At 41.9% G+C, this 15,197-nt stretch overlaps 1 protein-coding gene across 1 annotated transcript in view; it reads left to right on the forward strand.

Moving 5' to 3' along the window:
• LOC126403253 (cadherin-4-like) overlaps positions 1–15,197 on the forward strand; it is a 329,744-nt gene that overhangs the window by 280,966 nt on the left and 33,581 nt on the right. Inside the window, exons 9-10 of the mRNA XM_050065819.1 lie at positions 3,637–3,774; positions 14,527–14,712. Coding sequence (XP_049921776.1) covers positions 3,637–3,774; positions 14,527–14,712 — 324 coding nt within the window. The remainder of the gene's footprint in view (positions 1–3,636; positions 3,775–14,526; positions 14,713–15,197) is intronic.

Below are 15,197 nucleotides of genomic sequence, written 5' to 3' on the forward strand. Positions count from 1 at the left end.
TGGGGGGGGGGGGGGGGGGGGGGGGGGGGGGGGGGGGGGGGGGGGGGGGGGACTTTGCTTCTCTGTGTTTACCTGGCGTTGATATGATTAATATGCAATCAACACTGAGATATCTTATCTCGGTAAGGATTAATACATTTCACCGCGAGTAGTTTGGAAACAATTAGTTGATAAGATGATCAACAGAATAATATCTGAGGATAATCTGCTTTTCTCTGTTTTACAGTATGTCATTATAAATGAGATATCTTTGTGCATTAGATTGTTGCTCAGACAAAGTATTATGAAAATGTCACCTTGGCTTCAGGAACTTTGGCCTCTCCTTGTCCGCAAGTAGCTGTGTCCTTGGGTAATACAATGGACCAGCAGTGTGTGTGAATGAATCCAGTTGTAAAGCACTTTGTCCCTTAAGGTAGAAAAGCACCATGTAAGTGCAGTCCATTTACCATCTACCTTGGCAATGGAACAATTAGTTAACCCCACAGAGCAGCATTGCCTCCCTTGACCTGGGATGAGCCATGTTTGGGGACAAATCTGCCAGCTCTGCCTGTCTAATTTGATATCATGTGATAACAAGGGCAGAGTTGAGTAACCAAGAATATTTGGTAATACTAGGTGTAAAGGCAACGCTCCATTGTCACATGATGTTATCCAAATAATATATTCACATGTCATATTAATACCAGGTGTAATTAGGGTGGGGAAAGTGGAAGCCAGATGCACCCATCCAGCTTTTTCAGTTTCAATCCCGATCCTGATCCCGATGCTGTGGCTTTGAGTATCAGCCGATACCCGATACCGATCCGATACCATGGTTGACCTAAAAAGTTATATACCTTTACATGTAGAACAGAAAAGACTAGCGGCATCAGGCATTGATGACTACACAGTTCTTTCCTAATATAAAATGAAACAAGATGAAACAGATTAATGCAATGATGAACTATTTATTTTTAACAAAAATAAACAATTGTGCAACAGCAGGTAAAATAGTGTGAAATACCTCCACACAGCAGATGCTCTCCTTCACTCCATGACGTATAGTGTAGCTCACGTCGCAATAGATTTAAAGGGAAAGGATCGCCTCAGGTATAGGTTGCATTTTCCGATTCCCGATCCATCTATTTTGATGATATTGGGGCCGATATTAGATCCAGATATCGGATCGGTGCATCCCTACTTTAGCCAACACAACTACATGCCTATCCCCAACATGGAAGCTAATCTTAACTAGTGATGTCACGAGAAAAGATTCTTAGATATCAAGTCGAAGAAAAATTCTGAAAACATGACCGTACTAATTTATCTCCAGTATCATAGGCACCACAAGGATGCAATTTTTCCCAACCTAACAGGGCAGCATATTCTGTACGCCTACATGTCTTCTAGTCTGCGGTTAAATGCCAAAGGAAGAAGAAGAAAGGCTACCAGCTTGAAAGCACAGCAACAACACGTTGAGGGTGGCGACAAGTGCAGCAGTAGTGACGGCACCACATTGCCTCGTTGAAAAGACAAAGGTTTTTCCTGAGGCCAGCATATTTTTTAAATTCTTCGCAATGCATACCTATTTACATGTTGGTGAAGATTCCCAGTCATCCAGGTCATGGAAATTGTAAATGCAATATTGTAGGCAACTGGACTTGAAGACATTTCACCTCTCATTGAAGTCACATGTGAGCTCTTAGTTTCAGAGTCGTTAAGGTCACAAGCACTTAAGACATATGTATATACACTATGGCACAAACGCCATAAGTATTTACAGTATGGCAAAAACGCCATAAGTATGCATATGGTTCTTCACTCACATATCTCATGAACCGATGATGATACCTCAAACACAGGGCATCAGGGATTAATAATAAAATTTAAATTTAATTTAAATGTTTTAAATGAATATCTATAAATACATGGGATTTTTTGTCTATGGTATCAAATTGGGTATCGAGAACTATGAAAGCCTAAGCCTAACGCTAGCCTTAAAACCAAGTCCGAACACTCATCCAACCTTTTGGAGAAGCCAAAATGTCTGCACTATCAAAGTCTAAAACTCAAATTGGTCCTCACCAAGACAAACGCACTAGAGCGTGTGCACAAACATAAACACATGCATCTATTTCTCTACATTATGTGGTTGCACACATGCATTTGTACATGTGTTTTATGAATACAGTAATGGGTGCACACTTAACATGCTCCTGCTTTCCTGCAGCATGTTTTTCTTATAAAGGAGATAAGAAGTATGACACCTGCAGGAAGAAAAAAAAAGCTTATGTATTGTACATAAACTTCACATAAAGATGCTACACAGCACACTGTGGTGCCTCCCTGGTCCACTTTTAGTCAGCACTTTGGCCCTTTGAAACTCTGAAAGTTTCTGCATCTCCCTTCCCTTCTTGGGCTGGGGTGTTGGAGGTGTTTGGTGCTACGAAAAAAGAAAGAAAGAAAAAAAAGAAAACAGGCATCTATTTTTGGTAGTCCTCCTCCCTTGCGCCTTGGCTGCATCCCCTGCTGTCTCTTATCCTCTCCTCTGTTCTTCACTTTTGAAATGTTTTCTTCCTCTTCTTTAGAAACTCCCACACTGATTCTCTTCTAAAGGTTTCCACTGGTCTGCAGTGGAATTTTAAGAGCTTGTTGACAGTAACAGACCTCAGTCCTCCAGAGGAAGCTGGGTATGCTGCGGTGTTGTTGCAATGCTGAGAGGTTCAGAGGAGCTCTACATAATTACTCCCTTGTCTAATTAGTGAGAGTGTTGTGTACATGCTGTACACTGGCTGATGGGACAGTCAGGCAAGCACTGCCTCTGAACAATATATGGAGAAGAGAGGTGTGTGTGTGTGTGTGTGTGGGTTTATGTGTGTTTGTACGGGTGTTAATGAGAGTGTGTGTGCAAGGTTGGAGTTCAGCATATCGTCTAGCATCAAGATGAGAGGAACTGAGAGGAGCTGTCTAATCCTTCTGATGTGCCGTCCTGGCCTAATTGGGATATTTACTCGGTAATTAGCAGGTGAGAGAGACACTGGGAATGTAATTGGGAATCTCAGTGACGAGACGCATTACCCAGACAGTCGGCTCCCAGGCTCCATCCTTCCTGCAGCCCATTAACTGCACCGTGGGACAGAAGAGGAGACGGAGGATGCTAGTGTAGAGAGGGAGTGCACCCAAGTACAAAAATACAAATAAGAGAACCATATTTCAGCCTTCAGTGAAGTGACACTGTGCCATTTCAAAAGATGAAATGGCATTTATCATTCCCTGGTATTATTGCTCTGTAGATAGTCTATTAATCTCTGTCAGTTGGATCATTGTCTTCACATCTGTCCATCAGTGGCACTGAATAAGCAACGTCTTTGATGACATACCCATGGGGAGGCTTCACAGTGCAGCCTTCAGACGGTGTGAAGTCTGAATACGTTCCGCTGAGGAGGTTTCAACTCAGTCGAATGAAAGACTTCACCCTTGTGATTCTGTGTTTCAAATAAGACCATGGACAACTACTATAGAACAGAACACAAGACTTTCTTCTCCTCTGGGAGTAACACTCTGCGGCTGTTGTTGTAGACCGGAGGAAGAGAGCAGCTTTTTGCAGATGAATAACCGCACGCTCTGTTTTTCTTTTCTGTTTCTGCCTTTTTACAGAAAGTGTCCCAGTATACCATCATCGTGCAGGCCACGGACATGGAGGGCAACCTGAACTTTGGCCTTTCCAACACAGCCACTGCCATCATCACTGTCACGGACATCAACGACAACCCTCCCATGCTGACCTCCCGAACTGTGAGTTGCTACAAATAAGAGAGTGGGAAAAGGGTTCAACAATTCGGAGGAGGAGAGGGTTTGGGTTCAGGGAAGGGGGCGGAAATGATTAGTGTGTTGGACAAAAAGAAAACAGGAAAGGCTAGAGAGTAGCTGTGGTTAAATGGACAATGTTTCTTCAGTCTTATAGAAATCATTCTGATCAGAGATTTCAACTTAACTATTTACACAGATGCTAAAAACAAGCCCCAACACATTTAATCAGAATATAACTTTTTGACTTGCTCAAAGGGATTCCACCAGCTTCGAAGCATCTCATCTGAAATGTTTGTTTTTCCAACCTCGTGAAGAAATTCTGATTTGTTCAATACATTAAAGTATAGAAGGAAAAGATGTGGTTCCGCCTGTCTGTAGCTACAAATTACAGATGTCCCCTAAATGTCTCACATGCAGGCTACTGCTACTGGTAGTTAGGGACAATTATGTCCAGCCACTCTACAATTCAGCCTGTCACAACAACATTACACAAGGCTACTGTTTCAGAATCAAATGTAGCAGCAGAGGAGCGCTGAAAATGTGTTTAATTTATGAGTGATTCGCTGTCAAAATCAGCAGAGAGAGGTGCATAGAAACAGCTGTGGCAGTGTCATACGTCACCTAATGTTACCCCCACATAGGGCAAATTGCGCAGGAGAATACATTTGTTCCAACCAGAGAGAAACAATAGGATTAAGCTTTACATGGTTACCAGGCTCTAATATTTTCCTATTAAATGTCTTATCAAAGGTTTACACCACCACTCTCAACCTGATTGAAAATTCCCTCCGATCACACCAGTCTCTTCCAATTGAGGTGGTTACATGAAGCATCTTTACTCTGATTGGGCTTTTATTCTGATTATTGTATATCTTCAATTAAAAGCCTAGTCCCAGTTAAACACTCAGTTCATTTTACTAGCCTGGTGTAGCTGCACATTTTGACAAATAAAGGCCTGTCTCAATTAGACGCCTGGTCTGGTTGCCAAGCAGTTCTATTTTTAGAAGTTTTTTGAATGTATAAAACCGTATTGTTGACAACCAGCTTGAGCTAACATTAGTTAGCTGTTTAAATCACACATAGAAATATAAATGTTGTCAATATGAACATGCTACACATATTAGCTCAGTTGATTTCATTTTACTGAAACCATGAGCACCAGAGAAGACTGTAAATCATTCAGATTTACCTACATGACAACAATAACAAGTGGTGACTCATTTCCTCTGAAGCTGTCACAAAGTCAGAATATGTGTCCATTCCTCAGTTAAGTTATTGATATTCCTGTAGTCCGTAAGGATCCACCAATCAAAGGAATCAAAGGGGTTTTTCGTAGAAATTAATCTAAGTTCTGAATATATGCCAGGTGCCGTTATCCTCGGGTGACGTGAAACAAGTGTCATAACATTACAATTCAAAGCCAAATTTCGATACAAGTAATAGTCATACTGGTTCAAATAAACAATTTGATTGTATTTCCTGATCTTTGCTGAGCAACAGTTTTGTGTGAAAGGAATTAAAGGCCTGTCCCATATAGACACCTGTTGAGTTCAGTGATTTAGGCAACTAATAGCGCAGGCTATTAATTGAAGTTTTACTGTAGTATGGAATATTAGGGTCCATGTAAATGCACCTAGTGACAGACATTAAAGAAGAGAGGGAAGGAGGAAGAGATGGAAAGGAGAATGAAAAGAGAGGGAGGGATGGAATGAGGACAGGAGAAAGGAAATGACTACAACACCGTGTTATGTCATTACAAAGGAAGATTTACACAAGGACAGTGAAGGAAGGTTATGAAGTGCAAAGGGTACTTGTTCATTTCCTTGTAGAGGATATACACACACACACACACACACACACACACACACACAGGAGGAAAAACCAATCCATATTATTGACTTTCATCAGCAATAAAACTAGAGGCAGCAAATCGTTAATGATTGTTGTCGTGATAGTGATATTTAAAATGATGATTACACTACAGAAGGTCATCATTGAGAGTGAGATAAAAGTTAAAAGTTCGAAGTAATGTACTGTATGTAATGTATCAGTGTGGCGCAATTCAGCAACATCAAATTATTAAAGGAAGCGGGAGATTTAGTGTTGTTGAAAAAGTTTACTTCAATTCATTCCACTCTCCCTTAACTTAATTTTAACTCTGGTCGTTTCTCTCGCCGCTGCGAAATGTTTAGATGTGCGGGTGGAACAGCTGAGGCGGCAGCAGTATTTGTTACCGGCAGCTGGAAAGTGGAAAAAGAGTTATTATTTGCATGGTTTTTAATGAAATTCTCTAGATTCAAATATTTATTTCATACAGCGAAGACATGCATTTGTTTAGAGCAGTAAAGATGGTCAACAGTGGAGTTGGTGTGTCCGCATTTCAGATTCATGTTATGATGAAAAATCTTCCGAGGTGTCAGTTTGGCCTCAGGTTATTCAGTATATGTGTGCTCTGCTATCAGTAGTAGTGATGAGAGCACGGGCCTGTTGGGTAGATAAGGTGCTTAGCTCTGCAACTGCAGGGATAGCGTCTGAGGCGGTATCAGCACTACAGTCGACTCTGCTCTTTGAGGTGGTAGCAGAGGAGTTAGCATTAGCATTTGCCCTGGGGGCTATTAAGACCCTTATGATGATGAGTTAGCACTGGCGGTAAGCATGTGTCAGCCACAGAGCTCATCAGAGAGCTGCTACATCACACACAGCAGGAAATGTACAGAGAGAGGGCAGAGGAAGACAAAAAAGATACACACAAAGGAGATGGTGAGCAAAAAGAGAACAAAGAGGGCGGAGGAGCTGATGAGCGGACCACCGTGTGGACTCCAAGACGAAAAACAGGGAGGGGAAGTGATGAGAGAGTGATGGGGAGAGGAGAAGGAATGAAGGATTATTTGGTCACAGGAGCTATTTTGTAAAGCAGCAGTGATAAAGCATAGACATGCTCTGTTGTAAATCAAAGGGCTTTCCTGACTCGGCATCCTGCTTTGATTTAAGATTCTCTACCGATGGTGGCGTATTGATGATAGTGGCCAGTAATGGATTGATATTCTCTAACTATATTCCACCGTGTTTAAGTGCATTTCCATCATCGCCACAGAGGGAAGTTAATACTATCATGTATATTGATGATAAACTTTAGTGGAGGTTTTGGAGCCACGATGAGCAGAGCACTCTTACCCCCTCCCTTCATAAATCACCCATTTTAGTGGCGGGATAACATAAAAGCCATTTTGTTGAGAATGCAGGCCATTATGCAAATATTTAGTGTTTGCAGTAAACCCCATAGATCTTTCAACGTGTCCCAGAAATATAAAGTTTGGGGAATTTGTCTTTAATGTTGATGATTAATATTTCATCACGCCTATCAGAGGCTGCCCTATTTTTCAAGGCGGCAAAGGGTTGTGTATGTGTACGGATGTGAAGGCTGTGGATGCTTATTCAGGGCTGCATATATGCTTTGCATTATTTCTCTGATGCAGATAGATGAGATAAAATGAAAGAAGTTATTCATCTGTTCTTGTTTGTTTAAGGCATGCAGCCCCCTGCAACAACAACCACTGTATCTCACATGGTATGGGATGTTTTCTACATGCAGAGGGATTTACAGTCATGCAATCAGGGGTATCTCTGTGCAGGATTTGCTGCAGCGCTCCCTTCCTTTACAATCCCTACAAAGTTCCCATGATGAAGTTCCCTGTCACTTCCCCTTGCCTCCTTTAGTCTTTCCCCACTGCCAGAATAGTGACAGAAGGGTGAGGGTGTTGGCAAGAGGTGTTTTGTCAAGTGCTATGAGAAAGCCAACTGCACTCTGTGCCAATCACAGTCAAAGAGCTCGCCCCTCCCTCCTTTTCTTTAGTCCAGCAGTTGGAGACACAATACAGTATCATAGAAAGAAAAACTGCGTTACCAGAAAGTCTTTCTGCTGAAAGACGCCACGGTCATACAACAATTCACTGTTCAAACAAACCCCACCATAGAATGCAGTACAGTACAATGCAGTATTCAGCTAATACATCATTGAAAGAGTGAAAGAAGGAGAACAACCCTGAGGTTTTTACAAGAGAGATTGAAATGCTCACTGTTCAGAATCACAAATGTTGAAAAATAGTCCGTTATTGACCACAGTGTCGCCGCACGTCAAAGCTCACCGTCGTAAGATAAAAGCTGGAGTCTTAAAGAAATAGAACAATCATTCAGTTGAAAGGAATATAATGGAGGTTTGGGAGGACCTGCTGGTTCTAGAAAAATGTTTTTCATTTTCAAGTCTCATTCAAAAGTTAACTCTTAAGTACAACCCAAAGACTCAGCAGAGAAACACTACTGTGTCCTTGAAAATGTTCATGTCGGTCTCATTCCACAACCTTTTTTGCTTCATTGTGGTATGCTGAAAGCAGACCGAAGACCATATTCAATGTACAACATCTGCAACCCAACCCTCCAGGGGAGTCTGGTGGGATTTCCCCCCAGGAGAAATATGTAGAAACTTAACAAAAAAATAAACTGAGACAAAAATCCCAGATGACCCAAAGGTCCAGTGTGTAGGACTTAGTGTCATCTAGCAGTGAGGTTGCAGATTGTGTGTAGGAGAACTACAGTGACTGACGCAAAAAAGCAAATGGCCCTATCAAGAGTCAGTGTTTGGTCTCTGTTCTGGGTTACTGTAAAACAACATGGCACACTATGTGAAAGAGGACCCACTCTGTGTAGACAGAAATGGCTTCATCTCAGCTAATGAACAATTCTTAGTTTCTGGCCTGAAAGCAGGATTTATACTTCTGCGTGGAATCGACACCATACCTACGCTGTAGGCTCTGTGTCGAAGTAGAGCCTCTACCATACCCTACGCTGTAGCCTGACGTGCACCTCCCCAGAAATGTGACTACACATTGCAGCAACGCAGACCTCTTGTCTATTTTTGTAAGCTGAAACCATTTCCGTCAGTCGAAACAAAGCTTTTATTTCAAAGATAAGAAACAATAAATTGTGAAGACAATAAAGCCTCCACAAATATAGCATTTTATTTCTTGTCTGTGATTTATCCTGGCTTCATATGCTAGTTGCTACGCTAATTCATACAGTGTAAAATTCCATAGGCTTGTCCTAATAACGTTAGCATGTTGTATTTGTTTGGAAAACATTGTTTAGTTTTGTTGGTGAACCTTGTGAGTTGTTATGGCACTGAATTTTGTAACGTTACCTTTGTTAAATGTTGCTCTGGTCCCTGGCTTCGCGTGAAATCTCCGCCGGCAGCTAAGCTAATTCATACAATGTAAAATGCCATAGGCTTGTGCTAATAACGTTAGCAGGTATTTTGCCTTCTCCAAGTCACCTGTGCCTGCCCCCCTATCATCACCTTCCCTCTCTCTCTAAATCATGTGGAGCAAATATGTGATTGTCAGTGACTGTGTGTCTGTTGATAAGGTGATCAGAAAGAGTAATGATACACTTAAACTCCATTTTATTTTATCATGGTTTCCAAAAATGACACTATTCTTTCTTACCTCCTCCAAGTCACCTTTGCCTGCCCTTTCTCCAGCTTCCTTCACTCCCTCTGTCTCCCACTCTGTCCACTGAGTCCACAAGAGTCTGCACGAGATTATTTGGTAAACTATGTAATGCTGTTCATATTTGAACGGCATAAGGCTACAAAGCGGTTAGCTGTACCATGAGTTGAATGCAGGCTGCTGCCTCCTGAAGCTTTACGTTGACTGAATGCTGTTCATATTTCTTTTCTCATTTACCTCCAAGCCTCCTCTGCTGCCATCAATCTCTTCTCCTTTTCTTTCGCCTGATTACAACTGAGTGAACATGCCATAAGGAGCAGAACAGCATGTGGTTAATATAAGCAACTTTCATAGAAACACAGCTACGCATCCATCTCCTCATTTTCACCTTTTCAACTCGCCTTCTTTTGTGGCTTATCAAAGAAAACCCTGATGTCCCTGTTTCTTTTCATGGATGTTTTTATGACTCCAGCACAGGTCAAACTGACAGCTGGAGGCTAGCGTCAGCTGTTTACTTCTATCAGTGGAGCACAGGCCCTGCTCACCTCTGTGTCACTTTACTATTCAGCTTTTTAATATTACAAAAATACTAACTACACACTGCATACCAATGTGTCTACTATCCATCATACCTTTGTGTGAATGAACAGAGGTATGGATCTTTTCGGACACACTGAGCTGTAATTACCACGTCACTTCCTCATAGCGTCCTGTGGAGATGTGTAACCATGGTAACCTGTGGCAACCTCCAGTGAATGCCAATGAATGAAGTTTTACTCAATTAAGACATCTAGCGCACACTTTAAAGGAGAACACCACCTACATTAATGATTTCAGCATGTTACTTTCATGGCCTAGAAAAGTTCAATCAATATTTGTGAACATGAGCTGCTCTCTCTCAAAGCTAGGAACCAGAGAAGTCATCAAGTATAAAGCCTGGAGCTGCGCCATAATAACAATAATGATAATAACTTTATTCATATAGCACAATTCATGCATAAAATGCAACACAAAGCGCTGAACATAAAAGACAAGCAAAACATTTGATAAGAGAAAAAAAGATGAAACAAACATATAATAATAAACATAAAAAAGATAAAACAACCATTAGTTAAAAAAAATACATTTCAGGAGAAAGCAATAGTAGAAAGATGTGTCTTAAGATGATGTTTAAAAGTTTCAACAGATATAGAGCCCTTAAGACCCTCAGGCCTTTTAGTCCTGACCTCTGGAACAATCAAAAGGTTTGAGTCACAGGATCGTAGGGACCTAGCAGGCGCATTTACCTTGACCATGTCAGACAGTAGAGATGCAGCAAGGCCATTCAGTGATTCATTGTCCATAGAGAATGAATGGGAGCCTGAAAATGAGCTTTATTCTATTGAAGTGTTCTCAGTGCTGATACAGAAACAGAACATTTCCCTGGTTGCTCTCAGTGTCATCCGAGACATCTTTCCTAATTCATTGTCTGTGGAGCAGCTCTAGAGTTTACACTTGACCACATCACAAATTTGAGTATAGGTACTCTAGTTTTTGGATTTGGGAGAGAGTTGTCCATGTTAACTAATATTTTTGGACTGTCTTAGACCATAGGAATGACATGTCTGACTTTTGAGAACAGGCATAGTTCCTCTTTAAGCAGACATTGTCACATAGATAAATCAAGAGACTGAGACGTTACTCAGTGCACAATGTAGACCCAAACAACTGGTGATTTTCTCTGCTTTGAAACCAGATGTGGAATGTTGTTGCGCTGGAAATTAATGCTGATTGGCGCCAAATTTTTATGCACATTATAAGAGCATAAAAAATAGTCAGACTATACACTATTGAGGGAGGTAACACAGGGCAGCTATGGCTCAGAGGCAGAAGTATCCTTGGGCAAGATACTGAACCCAAATTGCTCCCAATGGCTGTTCCGTTGGAGTGTGAGAACATGTGAATGGTTACTGAGTAGCAGGTGGCACCATGTATGGTAACCTTGGCCACCAGAACGTGGATGTGTGTGCGAATGTGACTGTAACATGTAGTGTAAAAGCTCTTTCAGTGGTTGAAAGACTAGAGAGGCACTATACAAGTGCAGTCAATTTAACATTTGAAACTTTCTGTACTTTTTCTTGAACCTCCCCAAAGTGTATTCTAATCATGGCACAGGTTGAAAGACATTTAAAACTACAGTATCTGTCATATTCTGAACATTTCACCATTTCAGTCTAAACTCACAGATGATTTAATTTCAGTAATTGAAGGGTACTTACTGTTATGTTCTATGGGACAGTAGTTGACTTCCTGTATCGTCTAAGGTTGTTATTTACACACTGTTGTAAGTTTCACAGTGAACTAAAATTAATTTGCTAAGTGGCTGTACTGACAATAGTTTATGTGTCGGGAATTTAAAAAGAAAAATCCGCCATGCCATGTGAGATTTCCAATGGGAAAAATAAATAAGACTTTTATTACTTGAGCTCCGGATGCCTGAAGTAAACCCACCCACTCCCCCACCCTATAAAGAGATAATGAGAAGAAATCTTAAACTGGGGTATTGGTATTAAGAGCTGTGGTGGACCCTTCAAAGTCTTTCATCATATCTGGTTAACTCTTGCCCTCACTTGTTACTGTGTGCTGAGGAAGAAGATGCTCAAGGGCCCTTAGGAGCTCAAGAGCCGTCTCTGAAGTTTTATTTTATTGAATTGGCATCGGGGAGTCCCTTAACCAAACCACAGTAATAAAACCCTTCAAGCACACACATACACACACTCACTCTGACACAAACATACGACAGCCTGCCTACTTATCCAATGCAGGCAGTGCATCAGGACCACCCGGACTTGTCTGTTGTCTTAAGAATGTCATTGAGTCTCTGAACAGCTCTCCTGACGCAGCCCCCTAATCTGCCCGCTGCTGTCGGCTGTTTGCTGGGTGATGTGAGGGTTGCCAGGCAGGGTATTATGGTCTGTTGGAGTGTTTGGTCTGGGGCTTTGCTCTTTGATATCCTACACTCTCATAAGCGGCTCAGTGGCTCTTCCACGCCTGTTACCCATGGTGACACGGTGACTGTATGTTGCCACATGCCTGTTGCCTCCAGATGAGGTGACACGCCAACACGCTCACCTTCTGACCCCACGTTCTTGGTTCAGAGTTGACGGGTTGTCCATGTAGGAAAGGCTGCGGTCAAATTGTGTTTTACGGGGTAGCAGTGCAGTCGTTGCTGTTGTTGGTTCGTCTTTGTGGGCTTTATCCCCTGAGCCTGTACAGCTTTGATCAATCCCCACCATAACAGACATATGACAGACAGCGGCTCACTCCTCGTCAGGCTTATCAGGACAAAGCACATGTGTTTGTACAGCGTGGGGACAACTAAAAGCCACTCATATACACTCAAACAGCTGTTTTAACCCTCCCCACTGCTGGCTCCTTTCTGTTCATCCATTCTCTCCTCCTTTGTCACTGTGGCTTTCAAAGGAATGAAATATTATTGCTTGTGAAGAATGGGCACTGGGAAAGCAGCAAACACTGAAACTGGAACAACGCCCCTGTGTGCATGAACTTGCTGGTGTGCAACTGTGTTTACTGCTTGTTTACTACTCAGCTGTAAACGCAAGATCATTAAACTTACTCTACCTGAAAACCTGAAAGGACTGGCTCTATAAAGAAAAAATGAAAATGAGAGACAGGCATTCTGTTTTTTGTTTTGTGTTTTTTGTAGAAATTGCCACACTCAAACGCCTCAATGGATCCCCAAAGACCTCAGCTACAATCACAATAAAGCTATTTTGAAGCAGCAGATCACAAGCAGTGGCGTCCCCAAGAATGTTTCATAGGGGTGGCCAGATGGAGGCCACTAAAAGTCTTGGGGTGGCACACCAAAACCAAAAGCCATAAATGGATTTAATGAATTCCATTATGCTGCTGAAATATATAGGCTAGTTGAAAACTATGTCAAAATGAGAGCTAAGGAATCACATTCTGATATACTTTGGTTTCTTATTCTTTCAGTTATGTTACTAATTATTTGATGTGCATAAATTAATATTTGAGTTCCACAACAATCCTTCTTTAATGTCGTGTATCAGTATATTCATGTTAGAGGATTCTTTGTTCTTCAAATAGTGACTGGTTGTCCTTTTCATTAATACACAGATTTAATTTGAAGGAGTACATTAATTGTAAGGAACAAAACATTTAATGGGAACAAGCTGTCTCAAGTTTAGTAGAGACTTGTGGGTATCCATAGAACCTGTTTTCATTCAGTTATTCCATGCTGTTTGTTCCCCTGCCAAAATTTGAAGTGTTATTTAGCCCCCTATCCAACAAACTATGCCGACATGGTTGGTACCCGATGCGCTATGTCGTCTACTTTCAGAAGATACCACTTGCTTTCCAGTAGCTTGAAAATTGAGCACTTAACAGCCTCTTGAGCCCAGTTCAGACCAAAGATTTGCAAGGAGACGAGTTGAAACAGGCAATGTGTTGTTCTCCACATTCTTAAATCCTGCCGGTTCACATCAATGCAACTAGATGAGATGGTGTATCATCTCTATGCAACAACTCTCTATACTTCTGTTCTGTTTCCAGCTTTTCAGGCTTATTTTGGCTGAATATCATTTGTAGCTTCTTAAATATGAATGAGGACAGTGATAGTGAGATACTGGCTACAGCTGCATTTGTTGTAGTGATGGAAAAGGCAAAAAAAACAACAAAACAAGCATCAAAAGGACAGTATTCATGATAAACACACCAGAATAATGTAAGTAACCAGCACCAATCAATCAGTCAGTCAGAATGTGTGTTGGGGGGGGGGTATAAGCACATACAGCGAGCAATGACAGCGTCCCTCTGTCCAGCACACAGTGGGGACGGAAACAGAGGGCTTGACGGGGACAGAGCACTTACCACAGCAAGCAAACACAGTCTGTGGTCATTTTGACTTGACCAGGAGACGTCACCACAAGTCGATTGGCCGTTGAAATTGGAGACATGCCTTTTGTTCTAAAGCCAGAAAGACACCATTAGCCAGTTTGAGGCGAGCTTGGACCAGCCAGTTAACACCGCTGCAACTTTCTCAGCAGTAATCTAAAACGTTTTCATCTCGTCACAAATCATTGGTCTGAACTGAGCTTAAAAGACTGTAATGTCGGCCTCCAGTTATTTATGCCGGGTGGACAGTGAGTGGGGCAGATATTGTATCAGAGAGCACCACTGATCACAAGGTAACATTTTACTCTACTTTTTGCAGTTTTCCGGTGAGGTCCCAGAAAACCGAGTAGATCTCGTGGTGGCCAATCTGACGGTGATAGATGCTGACCAACCGCACTCGCCTAACTGGAACGCCATCTACAGGATCATCAGTGGAGACCCTTCTGGGCACTTCACCATCCGCACTGACCCTGTCACCAACGACGGCATGGTCACCGTGGTGAAGGTAAGACGCGCGCCTATCAGAACACGCTCAGTTTAGAAACAGTGTCATCTCTTTTTCTGTGCAGACTGTTGGATCCCCTCTGGATTCAGGCACAAGCAAAATTATTATAGACCACAGAGTTAAATGGGGACAGGCCAGGGTCTTTGCCTTTCATATGCCCCCTTATGTCCAAATGAGGGATTGGAGGCCGCTGTGCCCTTCAGAAACTGCTCATACACTCACACACAGACTTAAACACAATGGCTGGCAAGACCACTGTAGCAAATTAAGTATTGATTTCTCAATTACAAAGGCAACGGTTTTTATACACTCATAATGTTCTAGCTGCTGTGGTAAATGACAGCAACAACAAAACCATGTCTTGTAACAACCTGCTATGTTAGTGTTCAACCTCTCAGATGGAGGTTGTGAAGAGGGTTTTAACCTATTTGGGAGAAAGATATAGGAAATGGACTACAGAGTAAAAATCTGTAGGATATTCATCT

The sequence above is a fragment of the Epinephelus moara genome, chromosome 16, assembly GCF_006386435.1.
Source record: "Epinephelus moara isolate mb chromosome 16, YSFRI_EMoa_1.0, whole genome shotgun sequence".
NCBI classification, from domain to species: domain Eukaryota; kingdom Metazoa; phylum Chordata; class Actinopteri; order Perciformes; family Serranidae; genus Epinephelus; species Epinephelus moara.